We start from the raw sequence: 27271 nt of genomic DNA, 5'->3' as shown, positions 1-27271 counted from the left end.
TTTGAATTTAAGTATTTAACAAAAAAAGTATGGCAATTATCTTGTTTTTCCAATTTATTTTTTTATGTTTATTAGCTAATTAATTTTCAACTCTTGCTTGCAATTTAAGATTCTATTTAATTCGTTTTTCAATTAAATACATTTTTTAAATTTTTTTTCTCAACGAGTTTCATTGAAGAATTCTTGGAAATGATGTTAGAAACATTATGTTTCTTATTATTGGTACATATTCTGCAACGACTTGAACGCAGTTAGGTGCAGTTAAGAAGAGAGAGATGAAGGCAGGTATAGACACACGACCAGGGGCGGAGCCTCCTATGGCATGGTCCCACCAAAATTTTTACATATTATATAAATTTTTTAATAATTTCTAAAATAATTTTTTATTTAATAATTAATATAAATAAATAATAAAAAATAATTTTATATACTTGATTCAATTTTTAAAATTTTTTAATTTATATTATATTTATTTATTTATATTTTATTTCTTTACATGTTCTAAATCTTTATAGATTTTATTTTATAAATTTTTACGAATTATAAATCATATTTTTTTATTATGTCATATGTAAATTTCATGTTCTACTTGTCATTTTTTTTTTGTTATGTAAATTTTATTTTTTATAATTTTAATTTTTAAAAATAAATAAATTATTATATAATTTTTAAATATAAATTACAGTATTACACTGTTGCTTATAATTTTATCAATATATCATTTTTTATTCAAAATAATCAATACATTCTAGCATGTATGTTACAAATTTTAAATAACAATGCTATATATATATATATATATATATATAAATTGATATAATTAAATAATTGTATTTTTTAAAATATAATTTTATTTATTATATATTTTTTAATGACTTTCAAAATAATTTTTTTATTTAATAATTAATTTTATTCTTCAAACTATTTGATTAAATCATTGTTATTATGGTTAGCATATTGTTAATTAAGTCCAACAAATAAATTCTAAACTAATATGTTAACCTTATAAAATTAAAAAAAATATAAAAGTGAGTCTATTAATCTAAATTCTTTAAGTTTTAATATAAATTTAAGCCTATCATAATATATTATATATTAACCGTCTAACTTAATTGTTTATCATAACATATTATATCTTAATAGTTCAATTTAATAAGTTAATATGTTAATTAGCAATTAAAGAGGTAAATCAAAAATAATAAGAGAGTTAAAACACATAAAATAAAAAAACAATTCATTTAAACTTGAAAATTTGTTTTCTCTTTTTACTCTCGAGTGCAAAGAGTGAGAGTAACTACTTTTATTTTCTTTTCAGTCATATATATAAATAACATCATTATTATTATTAATGTATATTTTTATATATTCATTTTTATTTTTTTAATATTTTATATAAATGATAATTAAATTATAAATACAATTTTCTTTAATTGTTTAATGTCTATTTCTATTTGATTTCCTTGATAATGACAATAAATAATAAGAATACTTTTTCCATCTTTTTTTTTCATTTTCTTTAAAAATATTTCAAAATAAAAGTTATTTTAAATACTAAATATTCTTATTTTTATATTATAATTTTTTTTCTTATTTTTTAAATTAAAAAAGAATCGCATATATATTATCAAAAATTTAAAATTTTTAACATAAATTATATTAAAGTCAAAATTTATATCTTAATATCAATAAAACTGTATAATAATAATAATAACAATAAAAATAAAAAATAGAGATGGAGGTGGGGGTGGGGGTGTTGCAACGATATCTAGCACTGTCTGCCCGTCTCCAACGTCCTTCTTCCAAATTGATGAGGCAATTTTATGGTTGCGTGCAAGTGATGTTCATTAAGTGGCATTTCAAGTCAACATTGTCACATCCAGAGATATACTAACCAGAATCTTTTATTACAACGCAAGTCCAAATGGTCTAATCAGAGTTAAATCCTTTCGAAGACCAAGACAACGACGAATGATTTTTCTTTTGACATTTGATTTTACACATACGGTAGGGTTTAAGTGCTTCGTCGGCTTTTCAACTGGTATAAAAATCCCAAAGTACAACTTTATTTTTGTTCTAAATTACACGATGCTAAATATGAATGGCAATGATACATGTCACCCTAAATTTTTAGAGAAAGTTAGATAATATTAATGTATATATTGTACCTTTTTCTAAATGTAATTGTTCCAAAATGTTACTATATTGAGAATTATTTAATTACAAAAATTAAAATAAAATTTTTGACTTTAATATATTTTATATTGAAATTTGAATTTTTTATAATATAAATGTTTAATATTTTTTTTAAAAGAAGAAAGAATACTAAACATCTAAAAAAAACTTCATTTAAAAAAATATTAAACAAAGGAAAAATATATTTCTTTTTGTAAGTTAAAACGAGTGTACATGTTCTTACTTCTTCCAATATTTTTCTCTCCTACAATTCCTAACACGATTTAGTGGAGTGGTTGGGAAGTTTGTACCTTTCCCCGACTTCTCCGATAAATGGGAATTACGACAACGTGACCTACTTCGTCTCTAATCCCTCTGCCATGTAATACATGCACGAGGCTAGGGGCAAATTCTTAGTCTTTTTATTATTTTAGATATTCCCTAATCATTAATGATGGAATTATATTTCACGTTTTGAAATAAAAATAATATTTATAAAATAGTCTTATTATAGGTTTAATGTTTAACAAAAATAATGTAAAAATATTTAATAATTTCAACTACATGATAAATATAAAATAGAAACAGTTTTTAACAATTATTACAAGTTCAGGTGTAATAAGAAAGTCAAAATTTCATATTTGAGGGAGGAAAAATAAGAAGTTCAATATTTGGGGGTAAAATTATAAATTTTTTTAAAAAATTAAAGTAATATTATAAAATTTTAAAACAAAACAAGAAAAAATTATAAATTTTAAAAACTTTCGGATAATGGCCTTTACTAGCCCCCTTTCTTGCTTATATTGAGATGAGATATCTTTAGTCTCTAAATTTACTTAAATTAATTATTAATTAATTGTTGCGAACATTTCATCAAATAAAAAAAATAATAAAAATAAAAATTTTAAATATATTATAAAATTTTAAAATTAAAAAAAAAAAAACTAGATGCCTACTGACCCATTCCCTCCGCCATAACTCGCTGTAATCCTAAGATAAAAGGCTTGAGTTTCAAGACTTTCAGTGGCACCAAGGTTTTTAATCTTAATTTTGGACTCATCTCATGCAATTGGTATGGACCCGTGGAGTCTTTTTCTCCCACGGGCACCAAATTAATCTAACTAAGGAAAGAATATTTGAATCAAAACTATTTTGTGTTTTGTTTTTATTCATAGAATCGACATGTAATGTAAGAATATAAAACAAAACATCACGGAAGAGTGAGATAGAAAGATTTCTATTCTATTATTAAAGAAGAATCCAGTAGAAAATTGCAAAATAAGAAAGGGAAAAAAATGTTTTTTAGGTATAAAATTGGAGTGATGGATTAAGAGTTGAGTCGTTTTCGCTCAACAACTTACGCTAACATTGACGCCTCCCCCTATGGTCCTCGTGCGCCGCGGTGGTCCACACTCTTCAAAAAATGTAAAACCTTCCAAAGAAGAAGCGTTTTTCCTTGTCAGTGGAACCTCGTCTGAATCCTACACCAAGCTCAGGAGGGGAAGCCAGTTCCCACTGGCCACAACCGTATGGGATATTTCTCTGTTCCCTCTGGGCCCCAACCTAATTAGGCTCATTCACCAAATCAAATTGCACCCCATCATTATCAATTAGACACCTTCAGTTTCCAATAACACCCTCATCCCCATAATATAAATATAATTAGGATAAATTTGGTCAATTTTTGTTGTAATTTCAATTTTTAATATTTTGAACGTAACATTTTGTAAAATTTTCAATAAATTTTACTTTTAAAATGATTATATTGCTATTTTTAAAATAAAATTATTCATTTTTGAATTAAGGATATTTTGATAGTTTTGTTAGATAAAAATTATTGTATTTTTCAATTAATTTTTTATGGATAAGTTTTATTTTCCAAATGGACTATATGATTTATAATAAAATTATCAAAACACTTTTAAATATAAACAAATAAACTAATTTTTAAATTAAAAATATTTTGATAAATTTATTGTATAAAATTAAATAATTTTTTTTAAGTAGAACTTATTCGTAAAATTTAATTAAAAAATTGAATAAAAAAATTAAAATGATAAAAAAATACAGGGAGAATTTAGTCTATATAAACTTTCAACGAGAAAATTTGATTTTTTTCTGTATTAAGGAACCACCCGACAAATTCCTAAGCATGAAGCCAACCGAAAGTGAGGGTGTTGTCGTAAATACGATGAATGCGTCTCCCTAAGCGTCCCTGGGTTTAGTTGCTTTTCCTTTTTCCATTTTTGTTGTTTGAGAAGGGAATTTAATTGCCCTTGAAAAGCGTAAAGCAGGCAGTGTCAAGAGGATCTGAACTCACTGCTCAGTAACTATAAATAGAGTTTTTCTTTTTTGACTCTCCCTCACGCACTCATCACTTTATACAAAAGCGTAACGGCTTCAGGGGCTCAGCCTCAGGCCTTCAGCTTTAGATTTTAGGCTTTCCTCTCTCGAACTCCCCCTCAAAGCTGCAGAGCTTTTTGGCAAGTAGAAATGGACGTCTCTCGCCGAAGAATGGGGCTTCCTTTACTGTTTCTTTCATCCATTTCTTTGTTTCAGGCAGGCGGCTCCGTCGCTTTTGTCCTCTGCTCCCGCTCTTTTTTTTCTTTTTCTTTCTTTCTTTTTATCTGCACTTCCTTCTGACTTGTTTAGGCGTTCGATTTCTCCTTTTGATTTTAAAAGAAAATACATGTCGCTTTCTTTCTTTTCTCGACGCTTGAATTCTGGGAGAACAACAAAAGAGAGAAACAAATCCTGGGTTTCATTCTTCTTGTTTTGGTCAAAAACTTGTCATGCTTCACTTGACGAAGTTTTTTTTTTTCCCATTTTGAAAAATTAAAACAAACCCAAGCTAGAAAATGTAGAATACAAGTTATATTTTGCCTCTGCTTCTTATAATCAAAATGAAACTTGAAGGATTTTGCATTTTTTTGGGTCATAATCTTTCATAAGAAAAGAAAAAAAAGATCACAATTAATGTGCATATTTTAATTGTTCATAGCCATGGACGTCATGTACAGTGTCATCGTTTGAGATTATAGTTCTTGTTAATTTCAGCTGACTTTTGCAGTTTTCTTTGTACGCAGGTTTTATTTATTGTGCCAGTGGTGGTTGCACAAACGACAAATAATGAACTGAGGTAAGACTTTTGTCGATGCTTATCTGCTTTTCCGCAGAATACAAATATAATAAATTTCAATGCAACTCAATTTATTGTTTTGATGTGTCATTTACCGCTAATCGGGTACGTTTCCATCATTTAATACTGTGAATTGTACTTTTTTTCTTGTGGACATTAATAGCGCCAAGTTCAGCGGTTGAATTTGCTCTTTCTGCCTATACCTACATGATAACTAATGAGATATGTTAACTTTCTTAATCTTGTTTAAAAAATTAATCATTTTTTTTTGTTATGTTTAGGCAGAGACATTCTGAAGGATATTGTGCAATGTATGATATTTGTGGAAATCGAAGTGATGGAAAAGTGTTGAACTGTCCTTATGGTTCTCCAGCTGTAAAGGTAGTATTGCTCTTAACTGTTTCACGTAAATTTTGTACTAATTATGGTTAATAGTAATTATATCCAGCAGTGACTGTCATATGGTATGAATCATATATCCAGAACTTTTTCTCTCTTTTTATTTTAAGAATTTTAAAATTATTTGCTGCTTTCTTCTGCTGTTCATCGTATTTCATGGTGTAATTTTGAATTTGAAGTATTTGAAGAATCTGTTTTAAATTATATCTGTTTTTATCTGACGTCTACATCTTATTATGCTTCTCAGCCAGATGAGTTACTTTCATCAAAGATTCAAAGTTTGTGCCCGACAATTACGGAAAATGTTTGTTGTACAGAAGCTCAATTTGATACACTACGGACACAAGTCCAGCAAGTAAGCATTGTAGCTGACCTCTACTATTGGTATGCTGACTTGTGTTGTGAGACATTTATTTCTTAGGGTGAGGTTGAATGATTACTGCTTTTCTTATGCTAGGTGTGGCATTTGATATCATTATATTGTTATTTGGCATAGTTACTTATTTTCTTCATATCTCATAATTGATTTTATGACTGTGTATGTCGTTTTAGTTTGATCAGAAGCATATAATTGTTACTTACCTAGGAAGTTTATAACTTTTTTAAACAATGAATGGTCTCTGTTGTATAATATGCTTGTCAATGTCATGCTTTGATACTTCCTTTGAAATATTTTGTTTGTTTTTCCCTGTTCTCTTTTATGCAATGAGCCAACTGGTCACTTATTTTGCTGTTTTCATTTGAACATTGGGCCTATTCTGTTGGCTCTGATCAGTTGGTGCTACTTGATTGATGCTCCTTAATTTTATCTTTTCCTAATATGGTTTATTTTTTTGTGTACATTGTGCAGGCAATTCCTTTCCTTGTAGGCTGTCCAGCATGCTTGAGAAACTTTTTAAATCTGTTCTGTGAGCTTTCCTGCTCTCCAAACCAAAGTTTGTTCATCAATGTGACTTCTGTATCCAAGGTCAGGAATCCTGACTAATCCTCTACAGTCATGTTCTAAGAGAATTTTATATCTTGTCATATGATTGTGGATTTGTGTCTGCCTTCTAAAAACTGAGAAATTCTATTGGTTGATATTTGGAAAGGAAGAATCTATCTTTTTGTTGTTTTTCCCTTTTATTTTGATTTGCAAGAAGAATGAATGTATCCCTTTTAAAATTTGAGGGTTGATCTGCAACATTGGGTTAGGATATAGCTTAGGGTTTGTGATATTCTTCTTATGCATTGGAAGTTATATGCATGCAATACATTGCCTTGTATATCAGAACTAGCTCTTTCATCGTATTCTCATTTCAAATAATATCGCGATAGATGTGAAATTGAATTCACTATAGTCAGTGCTCAATATCTTAAGCTTGAAACAGGTGGTCCTGCACTTATTATAGGAGATATAGTTATTTATATCAAAGAAAATAAATTGCTTAAGATATTTAATTCCTTTTGCAGGTTAAAAACAACTTGACTGTGGATGGAATTGACTTTTACATAACTGATGCATTTGGTGAGGGGTTGTATGAATCATGCAAGGATGTCAAGTTTGGTACTATGAATATGCGTGCTCTGGAATTAATTGGTTCTGGTGCTAAAAATTTTAAAGGTGAATTGATAATTCTAAGTTTGCATTATATGATTTGTGTGCGCATGTCTCAATCTCATCGTGTGCCTGATTTGTTCTGGCAGAGTGGTTTGCTTTTATTGGTAAGCAAGCAGAACCTGACCTGCCAGGTTCACCATATGCCATTCAGTTCCAGCCAACTGCTCCTGAATCGCTTGGGATGAGACCTATGAATGTATCTACTTATTCATGTGGAGATGTTTCACTAGGCTGTTCTTGTGGTGATTGCCCTTCATCTCCTGTCTGCTCTAATACAGCTCCACCTCCTCATGAAGGGGATAAATGTTCAGTTCGAATTGGATCTCTGAAGGTTAGGGATTTGTTTTGCTTTGTTTCAGTTTTAGCTGTTTTAAGGCATACCAAAGCGCAGTTGGTTTTCTAATTTGAGCCACAATACAGTTTTTGCTAATTTAGTTTCAATGTTGAAAATCTACAGGCCAAATGTGTCGACTTAGCTTTAGCAATCCTCTATATTGTATTGGTTTCTATGTTTTTTGGATGGGGCTTGTTTCATCGGACAAGAAAAAGAAGGTCTTTTCGAATGAAACCATTTTTGAATACAGCAGATGGTGGTGAATCTTCTGTAAATATGCAAAAAGCTGAGAACCTCCCTATGCAGGTGCATACCAATTTGCCATCCCTGTCTAGTACTTAAATTTGTGTGTATGTATGCGTGCATTCTATGCACAAAAAATAAATTTCACCTTAACCTAACTATTCAATTTTAGAGGTGAAGCTTGCTTGTGTTAATCTAACCTTCAACTTTAGAGTTGAAGCTTGATTCTGTTTATTTGAGCAGAGCTGTGCCTTTGTGAGTTAAATGACTCCAATCAAATATCTTCACCTTTGGATTAGTTCAGCACTTCTCATGTATTAAACAGTTTTGCTTTCACAAAATAATTCTTTAAGTTTTTCTAGTTTTCCAGTCGAAACTAAGATGCATATATGAAGAAATAGTACGTTATCTAGTCATACGTACTGCCAGTTTTGGCATGTCATCTCATAGTTAAATTAACTGACCTTCAATTTCGTACTTGATCTTTTTGGTTATACTATTGTCTTCATGTCTGGCTTTGAAGAGCCTTACAAAATTTTTTCTTATTCCACAATATATTTCTTTTGGATTATTTTCACTTTGGTTTTTTTCATTATCTTCTACTTGTTATAAGTGTAGTTATATAATTTTTCTACTAAGTAATTTGTCACATGAGTTTCTTTATGCTTCATGGTTTGTATCAGAGGCTAGACGATGCTAATCAAAATAGCAGTGGGGTTCAACTTTCTATTGTGCAAGGATACATGTCAAACTTTTACAGGTTAACTGTCCATGTCTTTAAGGCTTACATCACTTGAACGCAAAGGTCTCTGATTTTGTGCTAACATACTTATGATCAGGAAGTATGGACGATGGGTTGCTAGAAATCCGACCCTTGTATTGAGTTTGTCAGTGGGAATGGTTCTTCTACTTTGCTTGGGTCTAATCCATTTCAAGGTGGAAACACGACCAGAGAAGGTATCATTTGATTGCTACATAGCTAGATGTATCTTATATAAACTGAACCTATCCATACTTATCATTGCTCATTGTTGTGAACTATTAAGGTATATGATGCTTTGTTCTGTCTGCTTGTCTTCATTTCCTTATAGCATGATGTATGGCAAAACTTATCATAATGGTTATGCCATAAAATTGAGCAGAACATAACTTTGTATGATTGGATGTTTAAAATTCAGATCATGTCCTATAGTTAATGTTATCAAGGACACCAATAAGCTTTGCTTGCCCACTTGATGTTCATTATTATCTGTCAAGCATTTTGAGATCAGAGCATTGAATTTGATGTTCATAACTGCATGCTCCTTTTTGTTCGTTTTTTGTTTATCTAAATATCTGTTACAATGTCAGCTATGGGTAGGACCTGGGAGTAAAGCTGCAGAAGAGAAACGGTTTTTTGACAGCCACTTAGCTCCTTTTTACAGAATTGAGCAGGTTTGCCCTATCGTATTCTATTTTTTCCTTATTTGTCAGTTTATGTGGTTCCCTTCTTGTTGACTGATTGTTATGAGGGAGAATGGGATAGAATGATTTTGAGGTCCGCTCAGTAAACTTTTCTCGTTATATGGCATACCATTTTGTGATTCAAATTGTTTATTTTTGTTATTTTACATGCTTTTTTGGAGTAAAATGTTCCAGCTAAGTATTTTTGGGAGTGTGTTCTTGTTTCCCTAAGGGATCTACCATCAGTTAAAAGCATAATTTCCATATTTAATAGCACTCTTTCTAACATTTATTTATCTTCTCCAATCTCCTTTTCCCTGTGTATTCAAATGAAATTAGGTTTATGTAACTCTCTTCCTCATAGCATCATTTTCTCCTTTCTGTTTTTTCTTTATTCTAGAATTCAAGAATGAGTTATTATGTATGAACCAGTGGTTTTAATTCATCTCCATTAGGTTGAGCAAAGAATTTGATTTTGTAGTTTTACGTGTCTTATTATATTACTTCGGTATTACTAATGTTACGTTTGTCCTTCAGCTAATATTAGCAACAATTCCAGATGCCTTGCATGATAAATCACCCAGCATTGTGACAGAGGAAAATATTAAGTTATTATTTGAAATTCAAAAGAAGGTATTGATTCTGCTTTGGTTTATCAGGTTGGCTTATGATATATTTGTATTTTTATAGTACCTTCTCTTTGAAAGGTCTTACTTAAACAATTTTAGTTTACTTAACAGATTGATGCAATCCGGGCAAATTATTCTGGCTCAATGATAACTTTGACTGATATTTGCATGAAGCCAATGGGGCAGGATTGTGCTACACAGAGTGTTATGCAGGTAGCTTGCTTGGCTGGCCTCTGCAATTGACTGAGGCATATAGTTTTCCAATTGAAATATAAAAGTGTGGAAGTAGAACTGGAATTGTTTATCTTCATGGACCTCTGAATATCAACCAAAAATCTATGTGCCTCATAATTATTCATATAGACAATTCATGATTTTTATATGCATATTTAAGTATTAAAAACGTTTCTGATATGAATATCTTAATTTTTTGTTACTATTATGATAATCCATGCTTCTTTTGTTATTTTTGACATCTCTCTGTTATTGATAATTATATCTGTTATTTTCATTGTGTTTTATTTTTCACGACTAAGTAACTCATCGATGAATGGCTAGAGCACCTTACACATTTTTTCCTATCTAATCCTTTTTTTTCTTCTTTTTTAATTTTATTATGTTTCTGTTGATAGTATTTCAAAATGGATCCGAGTTACAATGCTGATGATCGACTGGAACATGTGAAGTATTGTTTTCAGGTATATTCTAATCCCTCCATGTTCATGTGGTTTAAAGGTAATTAAATTCTTTAGAATTCTACTTTATTGATCTGCGTCTATTATAAGTATAGTTGTTATAAATCTTGATGAGAAGAATTTGAATACTAATTGCCTCTATTACAAGTATGTTTGTTATAAATCTTGATGAGAAGAATTTGAATATTAATTCTTTTCTTTTTTGTCTCACATTTCTTCCTCTCTTTCACTCTCAATCTTTTTGTTGCCTGAATTGACCTTTTAATGTTTACATCCTGTGTATTTTCTCAGCATTATACCTCTGCAGAATCGTGTATGAGTGCTTTTAAAGCCCCACTAGATCCAAGCACTATATTGGGAGGTTTCTCTGGGACCAATTATACTGAGGTAATTTTACTTTTCTAAGCTGCCAATCCAGTCAGATCATTGCATGTAGTAACCTAAAATGGTATTTATTATACAGGCTTCTGCATTTATAATAACTTACCCAGTAAACAATGCTATTGACAAAGAAGGGAATGAAACTGAAAAGGCAGTGGCTTGGGAGAAGGCCTTTATTCGATTAGCAAAGGTTTGGTATTTGTACCTGCATCATGTCAATGATTGTTTATTGTCTTGTGATTGTACTTGTCTTGGCATTTCTCTCATATAAGGGAGTTTAATATGCAATCCTATGCCATGGAACAGGATGAGTTGTTGCCTATGGTTCAATCTAAAAATTTGACATTTTCTTTTTCGTCGGAAAGCTCCATTGAGGAAGAGTTGAAAAGAGAAAGCACTGCAGATGTAATAACCATATTGGTAAGGTTTTTCTTTGATGGTGTGCACTTGATATTTGAGTCCTGCATCAAGAATCCTAACCTTTGTGACAAATGAAATTTCTAAGAAGCCCAGCCATTGCTTTGTTTTAAAATAAAATTATTATCGTTTAACATTTGAAACTTTTTTTTTTCACTGTAGGTTTACTCACACTGCTTTCTTGTGTCTTCTGCCTTAATTCATTTCAGATAAGCTATCTTGTGATGTTTGCTTACATATCTCTGACTTTGGGTGATACACCTCGATTACCGTCCTTTTACATTACATCGAAGGTAATGATCTCATTCATGATTATTCTTTACAGAAACTATGATTTTTCTTTGGGTGTGTATTCTTGGAACCTCATCTTGTAGCTTAAGCTCTTATGTTGAGGGGTTCTGGACATTTTTGTAACAACTTCTTTGATCAAGTGGTCCAGAGTTCAGATCTGGCTGTTTCTATGCTGTTAAATTTTAAAACTTTTAGAAGAAGGTATGTAATGGCTTGTTCTTTGTCCACACTTTCTACCCTCTGGCTTGTGCCTGATGGGGCATGCTTGTGAAGAAAAACTATTCTTGGACTCTCACATAACATCTTAACCTTTTAGGTTGGCTGATTCTTGACATATTTAACTTCACAAGTTATAGCAAACAGTCATAAATGCATTTTTACTTTAACAACTTTTGAAGTTTACCTTTAATGATGATTGTTTTTATTAACAGTAGAGGCTTTCCTACTTATGTAGTGGACTAACATCAGAATGGAAAGGACAAAGCAAATGAGATAGAGAGGTTATATATTTAGAAAATCCTAGTTTCCCTCCAACTTATATGAATGAAATTTTTCCTAGAACCCCTGTTATATCTTATTTCCAATTTTCAGAAACTTCTTTCAAACCTTGCTTTTTACCTAAGCAAAAGTGTCGCTATTCCTGCTTTTAGGGGACCATATCTTATAAACATGCTTCACTTGGTTTTGAAAATTTTCAATTCATGCTTTTATCTGATGAATTGAGGTTATGCTTTGATGGAGCAATAAATAAACACACTTATGGTACTTGGACTGCCATGGTTGTGTTAACAAGATCAAGTGCCCTTCCAGGGGTTGGATGAATGTCCGAAACATTTATGTTACTTATCTTCATTCTTTCTGTGTTGTATGATTGATTGAATTCCAGGTATTGCTTGGCCTTGCTGGTGTTCTTCTTGTCATGCTCTCAGTTCTTGGATCAGTAGGATTTTTCAGTGCTATTGGAGTAAAATCTACCTTAATCATAATGGAAGTTATTCCTTTTCTTGTTCTTGCAGTAAGTGCCCTCCTTTAACATATTTTAAATTTCATGTGATGTTTTTGCTAACTTGCGACTATCATATTCTTGACTTGATGTTTAATATTACAATTACACCGAGCATTTTGGTTTGCAAGTATCATCTCTCTGTCATCAAGCTCTGTTGTGGCTCACCATTCTGAAGTCTTTTTCCTGTAATAGGTTGGGGTGGATAATATGTGCATATTGGTGCACGCTGTTAAGCGGCAAGCTTTGGATTTACCTCTAGAAGGAAGAATAAGCAATGCACTTGTGGAAGTTGGACCATCCATAACCCTGGCTAGTCTATCTGAGGTTTTAGCTTTTGCAGTTGGAAGTTTCATTCCTATGCCAGCCTGCCGAGTGTTCTCCATGTTTGCAGGTCTATCCGTTTATCCATTTTGTATTGATATACTGAGAAAAAGGCTTCTTCTTTTATGTTACTTCTGTCATTGACCTAACATTCATGCATTCTTTTGCAGCACTGGCCGTTCTGTTGGACTTCCTTCTCCAGGTCACTGCTTTTGTTTCTCTGATAGTTTTCGACTTTTTGCGAGCTGATAGTAGAAGAATTGATTGTTTTCCGTGTATAAAAGTATCTTCGACATATGCTGAATCTGAGAAAGGTATAATTGGTGGAGTAGTATGATTGATGAACCATCTATTATAAACTTTTAAATGCATAATCTTGATTCATTGTACCAATCGAGTTAGAACTAATTTTCATAGTCATTTAATACTTTGAAACCTCTTTCTCATTTATTTGTAAAGCTGTCATGAAGTCTTACTAAGAATTTCTTTTGGAAGTTTAGGCATTGGTGGGAGAAAACCTGGACTGTTGGCTCGATATATGAAGGTAATTGTTTTTACTTTCTTTAGTATTTAAGTCATTTGTATTTGCTAACTCTTAACAAGGTGATTTGTACTTTTTTGTAAACAATCTTCATGCGTTTTGCTTTTTTTTTTCTTTTTTTTTTTTCACTTTTAGGAGGTGCATGCACCCATTCTCAATCTTTGGGGAGTGAAAATCATAGTGGTTTCCACGTTTGTTGCTTTTGCATTGGCTAGCATTGTAAGTTGCTTTAGCTTTGTTTAGTTGATCTATTTGATCTGTTTTTGCCTATCACTTGAAGTAAACTTCTTATGCTTGCAAATTTGTTAGGCATTGTCCACCCGAATTGAGCCTGGTTTGGAACAAAAGATTGTTCTTCCCCAAGACTCATATCTTCAGGTTCAATTTTTTGTTTCACTTTTTCTAAATGGAGAATTGAATTGTTTGATATCCTCTTTTATCAGTGTGTCATTGTTGCATAGTTTTCCTGCAGGGCTATTTCAATAATGTTTCAGACTATCTCAGAATTGGACCGCCACTGTATTTTGTTGTGAAGAACTATAATTATAGGTATTTCCATGTTATTTTCACTTTCCTTTTGATATGGTGAGTTAGCGTGGAAACACAGCTAGCACTTGAATGACCCTTTATGGTTGATAACCCAATTTCAAATGCAGAAACTTAAACTCAAGTTGAGAGAAGAAATCTGTAATGTTATTTGATGATTAAAAAACTAAGTTTAAGGGTTCTATTTATAGCATTATGGGCCCAAGTCTTACTAAAACTTTACTTTAGATTGTCTAATACAACTAGAGTAGTAAACAAGAGATTTAAATAAAATAAATGTTCTATTCCTAATTAGAACATGACTATCTTAAAGTCCTAGTACAAGTAAATTAAATAAAAGAAAATTCTATTATACCTATGATTCCTATGAGGGACTCCTAACTAAACAAGAAAAATAGTAAAGGCTTAAATTACTTGTTAGACTATCTATGTTTTTTTCGTCTTCTGTTTATCACTTGATCGATGCTTGTGTTGGCTTTTTGATTGATACTTAAAAGGACATTTAACTGGTCAAAAGTATGAAGAGATATGCACTTGTGCTTCTAGTATTGGTTGTTGTCATTCTTGTTATGTTGCCAGGGTACATGGTGAGCCATATGCATTCTAGAAGCTTAGATTTTTCTTTTCTAAAATGTATCTTGAATGATTTTCAACATCTGAACAAGAAAATGTGCAACGATGTAATATGAGATTGAGTTATTTTCTTCTGATCTAAAAAAGAAGCTATAATAGGTAGCTTGACATTCTATCAGAACTCCACGTATAATTATCTTTTAAGTATTTTACATAACAATAGGTATTATTATGTGTTATCATTTAAGAAGGAAAAACTTGCTTTCCAAGAAGTATGTGAAGCTTTTTTGGTCAGTCGGAAAAGAAAGGTGGAGTTATTCAAGTTTTTATCTTAATTGATTTTGTTGATAAAGATGCTTTTCATTCGGATGTTTTTCTATCTCTCAGTTCTGAATCAATAGATACGAATCAGCTGTGCTCCATAAGCCAATGTAATTCAGACTCTCTTTTGAATGAGGTAAATTTTTTTTTTTTTTTTGTAAACTCAGTATCCATTCATGATATTAGATTTTTCTTAATGAATTTTGCTCTTCTGTTCAGTTTGAAGCATGGTTGCATTTTTAAGTTTGATTTTGGTGTTTCTACTGGTTTTCAGCCTGTTCTGTCTACTTAATCAGATCTATTTCTCTTTCGTTTTGCCTCTATGGCTTGTTATTTTCATATTCCCTCTCCTTTGAACTGATCTTTTATAAGTAGATAAAAAAACTATAGGTCTTATTGGCATCTAGTGATCAATGCGTTTAAGATGAATGAATGCTATGTGGCTTTATCCAGTGTATAGATCTCCTATATAAACACCAGTAACTTCTTTTGATATGATTATGGCACTATTGGTTAAAACCTACATGTATGTTTTATGCTAAGTTATGCTTCTATCTAGCGGTTGCAGAACATGTGGGAGGAAAAGCTCAGTGATGTGCAAGATCTTTTGATGTCATAATTAGCTCAATATATTAGTGTGCTTAGAGATTAGTGTGTTCATCAAAATGGCTGTCAATTGCATCGGCAAAGTCTTTGGACCAAGATGAGTAAATAACCTGAGCATGCTTTTGTCGAAAAAGTCCTTTAAATCCACAATTTGTCAGTTTCATGAAATGCACATTCATACATGCAAGCCTTTCATTGAGGATAAAGTCAGAAGGATTTTTCTTATTAGTGAACTTAAGTCCCCTTTCTGTTCTGAACTGCTTCAATATTAGATCAACAAATCTATGCCTCTTGCTACTTCTTACCCTCAGTTGTTGCTATTTGGAGTTCATTTAATATGACCGTTTAATCTTGTTGCCTCTGTAGATAGCAAGAGCATCCTTGACACCAGAATTAAGCTATATTGCTAAGCCAGCTGCTTCATGGCTTGATGACTTTCTTGTATGGATATCTCCAGAAGCATTTGGTTGCTGTCGAAAGTTTACTAATGGGACTTATTGCCCCCCTGATGATCAGGTTATGATCTTTTTATTCTTGGTATTTATTGTTAGACTTCAATAATGCCTGATAATATGCCAAAGATCTCATTTCCAACTTGGATTGCATTGCAAATCAAGTTAGATTATGGGTTATTTCAGTCCCAACTGGAATATGCTATTATACTATTTGAGTCTGTTAAATGAAGCAACTTTTTATAATGAAAAAAAAAAGATCTCATTTCCAACAATAAGTTATCCCCTCCTAATTGTGGTTTCTAATAGCTATGGGCTTACTTCATCTGTTGGGCCTCGTTTATATTTTGCTTGTAAAAAAAAAAAAGAAACACTTGAGCCTCAAATTAGAGTTTCTGTAAAAGCAGTATACTGCTATAACTAATTTCAAGACAATGGATCTAATTCCTTCACAGCTTAGCATTTTCTGGTAATGCACCTCCATTGTTGGGTGGAACAAACAGATTTCTCTATTTTCCCTTTTCATACTTAGCTATGCTTAACAGTTGTCATTTGTAGAGAAGATCGCAATGAATTCATTGCCTTGTTTCTCATATTATTCCTGAATATCTCACCTACATTAGCTTGAAGTTTTCCAATATGTTGGTCTATTGGTAAATGTAATGCTATTCGGTTCACTGAAGTTAAATATTTTTTCTTCCAGCCTCCTTGTTGCTCTGCCGGTGACAGTTCTTGTGGCCTGAGTGAAGTCTGCAAGGATTGCACCACGGTAATGTACACCCTTATACAATTGAATTTTCTGCCTGATATTTTGGCACTGCAGTAGTATTTGTCAAATGTGAAGTTAAGCAGTTCTAGCAACTAACAATTAATGGAATGTTTCAGTGCTTCCGTCACTCAGATTTACATAACGATCGCCCATCTACAGCCCAATTTAAGGAGAAACTTCCATGGTTCCTTGATGCTTTGCCCTCTGCAGATTGTTCTAAAGGGGGACATGGTGCTTACACTAGCAGTGTGGAACTGAAAGGTTTTTAAGAATGGATCTTTTATTATAGTTTCCAATTTCGTGTTTTTACGCAGTTTTCACTTGCCTGTTTTACTTTGGGATAGATTCCACAATAATATGTATTTTTATTTTTGTTATCAGGCTATGAAAATGGTGTTATTCGGGCATCATCATTCCGTACCTACCATACACCCCTCAATAAGCAGGTAGAACTACTGCTCGTGTGGTGGCGATTGTTAATTATTTTTTCTTGTCTATCTTATTTTGTATGGCAGCAATTTGCACACTAATTGGTTGTGAATTGTCCTAGATTGATTATGTTAACTCAATGAGAGCTGCTCGAGAATTTGCTTCGAGGGTTTCGGGTTCTTTAAAGGTAAGAAATCAATGTTGATTGCCCGTCTAAATGATTTCGCTCCTATAGAATTTATACTTTAGTAGAAAAACATGATTTTTATGCCTAATTTGGTATCCTTATCTTTCTCTTCTGGTTCATGGCATAAGTTATTAGTCCTTATCTTACAACTTTATGATCCTCATCAATTATCCTACAACAGCATGGCATGAGAACTTGTTGAGCTTTTCATGCAAGCAGTTTTGTGATGGTTGGAGAATTACTGTACGCAAGTGATGTGATAATGTCTGTCTTTAACATGATCTTTTCTGGTGCAGATGGAGATCTTCCCATATTCTGTGTTTTATATGTTCTTTGAGCAATACCTTGATATATGGAGGACTGCACTGATCAACCTTGCAATAGCTATTGGTTAGTAATTTGCAAAAACCTACTCAATAGGTGTCATAATACACACATTTTTTCCAGGAAACATTTGTTTTGATTGCTTTTCTGGTACATGTGTAATGTTAAACATTGACCCCTGATAGATCTTGGTGACAACGCTGCTTTCTTAACATATTACATAATTTATTTCTTTGTAACTCAAAGTGGCAGTTGGAACATCAATATCTCATCCAGTGCCATTTTGATTTGTTCTAAATTTGCAAGATCCCTCTGAGTTGATGTCAATATTTCTGCATCATTTGTTTTTAAACTGAATAAAAAAATGATTACCAATATTAAAAAGTAGCAATCCTGAGTGAGCTCAGATCTGTGATTCATGTCAAAATTTGGGTTCACAGGACATCAGTGATTGAGAGATATCTACTGATGTTATTTAATTCTATTCTGTGATTTTTGTTGTACCCAAATTTGAGATTTGTAGTTGACTTGGTATTTAGCAGCATTTTATTGATGGCTTGTCATTTTTTAGTTATATCTAATTGTCAATCCTATTCTCTTCTATTTGATTGCCACCAGGTGCGGTATTTATTGTTTGTTTAGTTATTACATGCAGGTTAGCTTTCTAATTTTGTCCCTTGATTTAAATTAGTCTTCATTATCCTGTTTTTTTAGAAGTAGATGTGAGGTGATGGGTTCAACTGTTCCAAAATACTAATTACTTGACACTTTTTCCCTCAAATGTAGTTTGTGGAGCTCAGCAATCATTTTGCTGGTGTTGGCAATGATTGTTGTCGATCTCATGGTATTTTATTCTAGGACAGTTACTACAAAACTTCTTTCATTTGAACTAATTTCACGTTGGTGTTCTATTTCCGTATGTTATTCCCTCTTACAAAATTAAACTCTGCAGGGTGTGATGGCAATTCTCGGAATCCAACTGAATGCAGTCTCTGTTGTTAATCTTGTTATGGCAGTGGGCATTGCTGTTGAGTTCTGTGTGCATATAACACATGTTTTTTCAGTTAGTGTCACTCAACTCTTCCTTTGATCTATGTTTTTGGCCTCAGAATTAATTGATGGGGTGTACATCTCCTCTTCCCCCCCTCCTTCCCTCCTTTTCTGAAGGTGGTCATATGGATTTTTGGACCACCACAACAACACAAATAGTATACACCTATAAATAATTTAGACCATAGTGCTTTGTTGTGTGGACATTTACCATATTCATCAGTGTTTTTGCTGTATTATATGCTTACAAGTTTCTTAGCAGGTAAGCAGTGGAAATAAAGATGAACGGGTAAAGGAGGCTCTGGGTACAATGGGAGCTTCCGTCTTCAGGTTTTTTTGCTTCTCTTATGAGCCCCACCCCACTCCCTTCCCTTTATGTCGTGGTGATAAATGAAAAAAGAAACACCATCTATGAGCATCTATCCTGCTTAACTGTCATTATCTGATGTAATTTGTGCAGTGGAATCACATTGACAAAGCTAGTTGGGGTGCTGGTTCTTTGCTTCTCAAGGACAGAAGTTTTTGTGGTCTCTGTTCGTACACTGACTTGTCAATTATGGAAGCATTAATTTTCCAATAATTTTATATTCAGAGCCCTCTTGTGTTTCGTAGGTCTATTACTTCCAGATGTACCTAGCGTTAGTCCTCCTCGGTTTCTTACATGGACTTGTATTTTTACCGGTAAGTCAAAATAGTGATTCCTTAACTATTCCATTTTCCTTTTTTACGGAGGACAATGAAATAATGAAGCAAGCCAAGGACCAGTAAGTTACTACTTTCATCAGAAAAGCACTAACCATCTATGGTGATTCACGAGAATCTTGAATTTAAGATTTTGGTTAGTAATATGCTGCTTTCATATCCACCATCAGTCACTTGATATTTATAATTGCAGTATTGATATTGTCTTTGATTTGTTTCACGAACTTGTTCTTATGCTTCTCAACATCTAGTCCTTCCAACACAAGAAACCCTTGCAAGGGAAACACTCAAATTTAATTATGTATACATTGGCGATCTCGTGGCGTTGACATGGCTTTTGTTCTGTTTCCAGGTGGTGTTGAGCATGTTCGGTCCACCTTCGAGATGTGTGCAGGCTGATAAGCAAGACGAGCGGCCTTCAGTCTCATCGCAGCCCTGATAATTCATCACAATACATAACTCTTTTTGTTTCTGCTTCCTGACAGAGAGAAACCGCATGTACAACCAGAGCAAATCACCCACCAAAATGAAAAAAAAACGGAAAAACAGACGGCGAAACAGAATAGCTTCCACCCCAACATGTAAAGCTTTATTTAGAGAAAGAAAGGAGGAAACAGCAAATAGGAAAATCATTTAGCCAGCTGTTGTTGTCAATATTCTAAGGTAGCTGATTCGTCTAAGTTTAATACTTGTGATGGAATGATAGTCGCACTCTCTGAGGACTGTCTGTCTCTAGAGACATGTTCGGGGGATACAAGAATTTGACCCTGTCCTATGTAATCTTCGTTTTCTATTTTCTTTCCGATTTTCTTTGTTTTAATTTAAAGATTCACATTGTCAGAATGGTCGGCTATAATCCGTGTGAATAAAGGCAGAAAGACTTTCTAAACAAAATAGATCAATCTTTTATGAACTTATTTTTAGTATTCTCACAAGATTATATAGCAATATGTTGAAAGGAAATGCAATTCAATGAAATATGGTGAAAGGAAATGGCAATTCCAAGATTAAACCCTCGAAAAAGCCCTTGAAGTTTTGACAAACTCTTTTATAAAAAACTTTCAAAAGTTGAAAAGTTTTAACGTAAATATATAAGAATTAATGTAAAAAATTATAAAAATGAAATAAGTATTGTTAAAATGTTAACATAAATATATAAGAATCATTAAATGAATAAAGTAAGGTTAAGAATAATTATAGTGAAAGTAGTTGAAAAATCTTGATATAAATCTATAAGAATTAATATAAAAATTATAAAGATGAAACAAACATGGTTAAACTATTGACATAAATATGTGAGATTTAAAATATCAAGTCATAATAATAAATTTAATTGAATTAAATTAGTTAAATATAATGCTCATATCCAAAAGAATAACATTCTTATATTTTAGGGTAAAAATAGAATACAAATAAATTAAATATCATTTAAAATAAAATAGATAAATTTAAAACTTATTGTTAACATAAAATGGATAAGTTTATAAATTAATTGTGTTGTTTACCTGTTAAACAAATTATTATTATTATTATTTTTAAGTTATATTAATTGACCTTATAGTAAAATTAGCCTTCTTGTGAAATTCGCCCTAGAGTGGGGATTACAAAATCTTCTTGTGATGATGGCGGCATGACATGTAAGTTCATTTTGGCTTAGGCATCACGTCAATATTAGAAGATGACCATTTACATATATTCTATTTAGATTTACTCATATCAAATTAAAACATTTTATTATTTTTTGTGAATGTTGCATAGCATACTCTTTCCCTTCTTTTAAAATTGTTAGAAACTCTTTATTTTTTGTAAATTAATTCATGAAATTCTTATTAATGCATATTATGTGAATATAAAGGTCCAATACAAACTAAATCACAAAGCATATGACTAGGGTAAAATACAAAGAATCGAATTAATATATAAAATACTTTCAATACTACGCGACCAAAATCTTGTTGGTGTTTCGTGGCCCTTGGTCCCTTGTTCTTTTCCCATCTTTTCAGTTTTTAGAGGCGTCGCTCCTGCCACCAAAGTCCTTGCCCCTTGTTGCCCCTTGTTGCCGTGCTGACTGCAGTTTCTTCCGACAGCACCATTGCCTTTGTTCGTCTTATCTGTTCTTACTGTTAAATCTTCAGCTGTTCGTTGTTCTCTGTTTGGTTGAATGTAGTGGAAGCTCATTTATGTGATTTTAAAATTTTCTTTATCCTATTTCATTTTTTTGTAGGCATCTAGACGGTGTTACTGTGTCAACATCTTCTAAACTAGGGACGAGTGTTTCAAAGGAATAATCCTGAAATTTCAATCAAGATTTTGATATGGACGATTTTGATATATTTTCAGATAAGTCTCTAGTAACCCAAGGTAAGGAAAGCTTCAGAAATTTCTTTTTTCTTTCTTTTCCCTGAGTTGTTCTATTTTTGTGGCTGTTTAAATTAAATATTGAATTGTTTGACAGCTCGTGCTGGTGCTAAGTTTCAACCCAGAGCCAAACTAAAGTCTAGAAAGGAAAATGTTGCATCAATTCCTTGTAATAAAAAGGAAGAGGTCGTTACACAATCCTTGTCTAGTTTGGACAATAGATTGACAAGTCCAAGAGGTTTGTCTGTAGATACATCAACAACATCTGGAACTGAAGAATCCTTGAAAACCAATTATGAGGATTTATCCCAAATTGCTGTTAACAAAGCAGATGATGTTGGTTTCATTGATGCACCTAGATCTGATATTCCGGTGACTGTCAATGATCATGATAGCCATTCTGTTCCTAATATATGGGCAAAAGATGTAATGGTCTTTGATTTTTGTGTTTGAGTTTCTTTATGACAAGCTATATATTGATAAGTGCTATTGGCTTCTGAATTTTTTTTGGTTTTAGGTAGATTTTGATTTGGATCCCTTTGATGATGTTGCAAACCAAGTCACAAATAATGGTGAGTTGATTCTTGTCATTACTTCATATTGTTCAGAGAATTATACTTGAGTGACAGAGTAGTGACATTAATTTCTGTAGCAGGTCGAGCTGGTGGCAAGTTTGAACCCAAGACTAGACCTAAAGGTAAAGTAGGTTCTTCTACTTCAATACCTTCAGAACTCTCTAATGTTAAGAAGGAAGAGACTGTTATTCTAGCATTAATGGGCTCCAATGCAGCTTGTATTGTAGACCCTGATGGCGTTGTAGATGACTGTGGGAGCTCAGAAGTAATGACCTCTTCTCAAGTTGCTGTCACAGATTCTTTGCTTTCAGAGGTTGCCGTTTCCAATGGTTGTCATGATTCACATTCTAGTTTTGGAAGATCAGTTGGGGAGGTAAAAGAAAAAATGTTATATCTCCTTCATGGTATTGGTGTATGCAGTACATTTTTCTTTGTTGGCTACAGATCATTCAGTACAATTTGACAAATTGGTTCCATCCAAAGGAAGAAAAAAGCAAAAGAAAAGTTAACACATTGATGTTACTTTCAGAATGCAGATATATTTTCTGGGTTGGAATGTCTCGACCAATTTCTTACTCAATCTTCTAATAATAATGGAGGTATTCAGATTGATGATGAAGGAACAGGAGCACAGGTGAAGATTAGTACTTCCATAAAAATTACTGAATTTCTTGTTTTTATTTGCCACCTTATATAGTTGTGTTTAATATTGATTAATTTCAGGAAGCAGGGGCTTTCCCTGATGTGGAGACTCAAGATATCATGTCTGGTGCAACCATTGCTTCTGGTATGTGCTAGAGTAGCTCCTATATTAATCTCAAGGTGTTTTTTTGTGTGTATTTCAAATACATTTTTACTTTTAGGACGGCATGCTGGAAAATTCAAACCCAAGACCAGGTTACAAACTAGTGTGGTCCCATCTCAACCTGCTGTGGTTGATATTGTTATGCATCCTCCAAACTCTCCGTTTGTTCCTTCTGAAACTATGAGCGTGGAGAACTCCATTCCTGATCTCTCACCCATGGATTTAGGTGCTTTTATTCCTCCAGATCCTTCTACCTCTGAGTTCCCAGTGAATGAGGAATTGACAAACCTCACAGAAGCTTCTAACCCAGGTGTTACACTTTCTGGAGATTTTCCTAGCATGCCTGGAAAACTGGTAAATCTGTTTATGCATAACTTTCTCCTGTATTTAATCTTTGACTTGGATAAAACTCTTTCTGAAATTGCATTATCTGATGCTATCCTGATTATGTTCTCCTGTTGGTTCTTAGAGCTCTAATAGCAGGAAAAGGGAGGCCTCTCCGATACCAAATCCTTCTCAAAAGTCCAAACAATCTTCTGCTAGTGATGGGGGGAATGAAAATGGTAAAGCAACAAAGCGGTTGAGAAAGCAGGTAACTAGTCCTAAGCTTGTTGATGATCATGAGGATGGGACTTGTAATGATGAGGGCCTAGCCACTGAACCTCCCACTAGTTCTGCTATAGATGAGGATAGAGATGATGGTGATGACGATGATGAATATAATGCGGAGAGTGCATTTTCAAAGAGGAGAACTTCTAGGAGGTCAAAGAAACCGATGGCTGAAAATGAAAAACCTCCTCGAAAGCGTAAGACAGCTAAAGAAAAACAAGTTGAAAAGCAAAAGAAAGTGAATGAAGCATCAGATCAGCCAACAGAAGAACAGCCCCGGAAGTTTTCTCATTCAACTCGTAGAAAGAGAAGATTTGGTTGTTACTACTACAAATTAAAGTTTGTGAGACATTATTCTTTATCTATTTTTTAATCATTTCCTTTTTCTTTTGTAGTGGATGAGTCTTTGCTTCACACCCCAGAGGATGAAATTGACTTTGCAAAGGTGGCCTTGAAGGATATTATTCTGCTTGCAGATTATAAGGAGCGAATAGCAGTAATTATTCTGTTTTTCTATAGAAGTTACCTTGCTTCCACCCCAACTATGCAAAGGACTTTTACATTAGAATAGTCATTTATACTATGTTTGATTATCCATTTCTATTGCCATTCCCTGACCTAAATGTTCATATAATGCAGAAGAAAGAGGCAAAAGCATCAAAAATACCATTGACCAATCAAAGGTATGTGAATCTTTTAACTATAATTGCATCCTGGTAAAACTGTGTTTATTTTCTTCCATTTTCAATACTTTTCATGTAATGCTTCTCAATTCAATCAATACGTTGCATTTTTTATTGTGAACTTATGTTTTGGCATCTTAATGGCACACTTTTCTCTCTCTCCCTCTCACCCAATAGGTTACTTCTCATATGCTAGTCTCTGTGGAAGTGTTGTTAGAGTAGGTTGAAATTATGCTGTCAAAACCTAACCATGCTTTGGGTAGCAATTGCTTCCATTGAGGTTATGATATTTCTTTTGTTGACAACACATACTAAACAGAGTAATGCAGGAGCATTCTAGAACTTATTTAAATTAGTTATTTTGATATGTTATTTTGTTTTTACTGTCTTTGGTTTATGGTTAGTTTATGTTTTTATTTTTTTTATATGGTCATATGATTAGCATGTGATCTTTTAATTTTTATGAAGGGCTAGGATTAAGAGCTGCTGTAAACCTAGTATAAATAGTCTTTGAGACACATTTGTTAGCCATATTATATTGGAATATATTTGGTTAGAGGTTTTACTACCCTAAACCCTAGTTATCTAGTTATTTTGTTCCAACTTTGATTTTACATCAATTTTAACCTTTGTTAGTTTTATTTCACTTTTTTAGTTTACTTTTTATTGTTTCTACTTCCGCACTGCATCACTGAGTGTACTGGCTCGCTTGTGAGTTTGTCATTTTTGTAATAATTTCTCATTTTTGACATAATGTGCAGTCCACTGATTTATGTTTTTGGTTATATAATCTTCTGTGCAGTACCAAAAACACTTTTCCTGAGGAAAATGCTCATAATGAAGAAAGCTCTATTGCTTCAGAACAAGACCAAGGATTTACAGATGATCAAATGAGTGGTGGGGCTCAATCGAGTTCCTTCTTCTTAAATTACCAGTCTTACATGGACAAAGAACCCAGAGCAAAATGGACAAAACAAGATACAGAATTGTTTTATGGGGTATGTGCATGAAGAATTTTAAATCTTTTTTCTTTCAATTGGAAACCAAGTATTCTTTATATCTGCAATGTGGTCGAAGAAAAATGCATAAAATATCTTTTCTAGTACTGCAAAAATTGTTCTGTCCGGATCTTAGTTTGCATGTGTGTCCGGTGGATGTGTCAATGAATTGATGTGGTAAAATTAATGTGAATCTTATTTTAGTATTATGAAGAGAGGGGTTAGCATCTTAGGACTCTTTCACCACTTTCTACAGTGAGTTTATGGTCTGATTTTCAATTGATGTATGCTCTAATGTGTTTTAGGCCATTCGGCAGTTTGGGCCTGATTTTTCATTGATACAACAACTTTTTCCTGGAAGAAGTCGTCATCAGATTAAGTTGAAATTCAAGAATGAAGAGCGTCGATATCCATTGAGGCTTTCTGAGGCTTTAGCAAGTCGTACCAAAGGTGGATTCCGTTTTTATTGTGTTTGCTATCAGAAGCTCCACTGGTCTACTTATTGTGAGCCGTGCCACACTTAGGTGTAATATCATTTTACTATCCTGCAGATCATTCCTATTTTGAGAAGGTGATTGAACAGTTGCAGCAAGTTGCTGGACAGGCAGAGCGGGAGTCTACTGGAGATGTTTCAATGGATTTGACACGTGAAGAGGCAGAGTTGACTCCTGAAGCTAATGTATGTTTTCTTTTCTTATTTTTTGTTTTCAATATTGTTGATAATTTGCCATGGTGCAATGTTGATCACATAACATGTGGTGAACATGTTGATGAGGAGACGTCTCCTGCATAAGGACATAAATCTGTGTGGGAATTGCTACATGCATTGGGAATATTTACCTATTACTGAATTGTTGAGAAATTAATAGGTCATAAACAATAAAACAATCCAAAACTATCCAACTATGTTGATGCTTGGAGAAATCTTTGAAACTGGACTCAGTCTGAGTCTCTTCATGTATTTCACACCATGCCTCACATTTGTCTTGCATGCTATGCTAACCGCAACCATGTTTTTCTGTTTTCTTTGGATGGTGGTGGATAATTACTGTCATGATTGTTTGATAAGGGAACTATAGATGGATGAACATTTGGGTACGTACTGCCTACCCCTTTTGTAGCTATCTAATTGAATTTTGCATCTTCATTGGCATATGTGATTGCAGGGGAAAGCAACAAAAGCTGAGCAGGATGAGGATGAAGCAGTTGGAGATCAACAAGCAGATGTTGCTGAAGACCGTAGTACTTTTAAGTCTGATGAAACTGATGATGATGATCACGAGGACATATTGAGTTCATATAGAAGTGCATTTTAGTAATCAAAGACCAGAAAAGGATATTTTCAGGCAATGTTTGTATGTGGGTTTTGCAGAGGAATGGGGATTTGTAAATACAGAAAGCCTCTAGCTCCCACTCTTACTCACTGCCAACAATCTGATTCATTATTTTCCATCTCAAACTCGTATCTCTTTCTGCACTCGTACTATGATTAATAACTTGTTTACCGAGAGAAACAGCTATACACACAGCATAGATTACTGTTTCTCTCCACAAGTACTTAATCATTGTCTCCTTTCTTTGCTTCATTTCGTAATACCGTTACTATTTTTCTAGTTACTGTAAAAAAACAAATACACATGGAGGGAAATGAACTCCCTGGGCTCCGACCGCCT

General features: G+C 33.0%; 2 protein-coding genes across 13 annotated transcripts; both read left to right on the top strand.

Annotated features, from left to right (window-relative positions):
* The first annotated feature begins 4331 nt into the window (after positions 1-4331).
* On the top strand, positions 4332-20464 carry LOC18591708 (uncharacterized). Of its 3 annotated transcripts, none has more exons than XM_088809084.1 (39): positions 4335-4731; positions 5259-5311; positions 5593-5692; positions 5958-6065; positions 6561-6677; positions 7163-7313; positions 7397-7641; positions 7768-7950; positions 8571-8647; positions 8727-8844; positions 9238-9321; positions 9868-9963; positions 10071-10172; positions 10592-10657; positions 10946-11041; positions 11118-11225; positions 11342-11455; positions 11662-11745; positions 12630-12758; positions 12942-13140; positions 13241-13384; positions 13571-13614; positions 13747-13830; positions 13921-13989; positions 14084-14160; positions 15118-15187; positions 16024-16173; positions 16813-16878; positions 16995-17139; positions 17260-17324; positions 17429-17494; positions 17791-17884; positions 18437-18473; positions 18605-18662; positions 18771-18881; positions 19128-19198; positions 19329-19395; positions 19481-19549; positions 19923-20464. In XM_088809084.1, the coding sequence occupies exons 1-39, from the start codon at positions 4666-4668 to the stop codon at positions 20007-20009; spliced, it is 3870 nt and encodes a 1289-aa protein (XP_088665210.1). In that variant the 5' UTR covers positions 4335-4665; the 3' UTR covers positions 20010-20464. The 3 variants fall into 3 exon arrangements, 2 of the variants coding, with proteins under 2 accessions (XP_088665210.1, XP_007018039.3); XM_007017977.3 differs by having other exon boundaries at positions 4337-4731; positions 19131-19198; XR_016027946.1 differs by lacking the exons at positions 18437-18473; positions 18605-18662; positions 18771-18881; positions 19923-20464 and having other exon boundaries at positions 4332-4731; positions 19131-19198.
* Positions 20465-21481: 1017 nt separating this feature from the next.
* Positions 21482-27057, top strand: LOC18591707 (Homeodomain-like superfamily protein). Of its 10 annotated transcripts, none has more exons than XM_018125863.2 (16): positions 21482-21670; positions 21795-21931; positions 22026-22354; positions 22446-22500; positions 22581-22625; positions 22731-22876; positions 23033-23137; positions 23227-23290; positions 23367-23662; positions 23778-24234; positions 24313-24413; positions 24557-24600; positions 25403-25598; positions 25904-26048; positions 26150-26277; positions 26765-27057. In XM_018125863.2, exons 2-16 carry the CDS (start codon positions 21886-21888, stop codon positions 26912-26914), a joined length of 2307 nt encoding a protein of 768 aa, XP_017981352.2. In that variant the 5' UTR covers positions 21482-21670; positions 21795-21885; the 3' UTR covers positions 26915-27057. The 10 variants fall into 10 exon arrangements, with proteins under 10 accessions (XP_017981352.2, XP_017981350.2, XP_017981353.2 ...); XM_018125861.2 differs by having other exon boundaries at positions 22719-22876; XM_018125864.2 differs by having other exon boundaries at positions 21483-21670; positions 22584-22625.
* The last annotated feature ends 214 nt before the right edge of the window (positions 27058-27271 follow it).

The sequence above is a fragment of the Theobroma cacao genome, chromosome 8 (assembly GCF_053813885.1).
Source record: "Theobroma cacao isolate CCN51 chromosome 8, ASM5381388v1, whole genome shotgun sequence".
NCBI lineage: Eukaryota > Viridiplantae > Streptophyta > Magnoliopsida > Malvales > Malvaceae > Theobroma > Theobroma cacao.
This window is presented reverse-complemented; position numbering and strand designations above follow the sequence as displayed.

Excerpts from the sequence above, each read along its gene's own strand:
- LOC18591708 (XM_088809084.1), top strand. The coding sequence starts at position 4,666 with ATGGACGTCTCTCGCCGAAGAATGGGGCTTCCTTTACTGTTTCTTTCA. Across the intron at positions 7,314-7,396 it reads TGGTGCTAAAAATTTTAAAG|AGTGGTTTGCTTTTATTGGT; the intron begins GTGAATTGATAA and ends TTGTTCTGGCAG. Across the intron at positions 19,199-19,328 it reads ATGGGAGCTTCCGTCTTCAG|TGGAATCACATTGACAAAGC; the intron begins GTTTTTTTGCTT and ends TAATTTGTGCAG.
- LOC18591707 (XM_018125861.2), top strand. The coding sequence starts at position 21,886 with ATGGACGATTTTGATATATTTTCAGATAAGTCTCTAGTAACCCAAG. Across the intron at positions 23,291-23,366 it reads TGGTGCAACCATTGCTTCTG|GACGGCATGCTGGAAAATTC; the intron begins GTATGTGCTAGA and ends TTTTACTTTTAG. Across the intron at positions 24,414-24,556 it reads ATTATAAGGAGCGAATAGCA|AAGAAAGAGGCAAAAGCATC; the intron begins GTAATTATTCTG and ends CATATAATGCAG.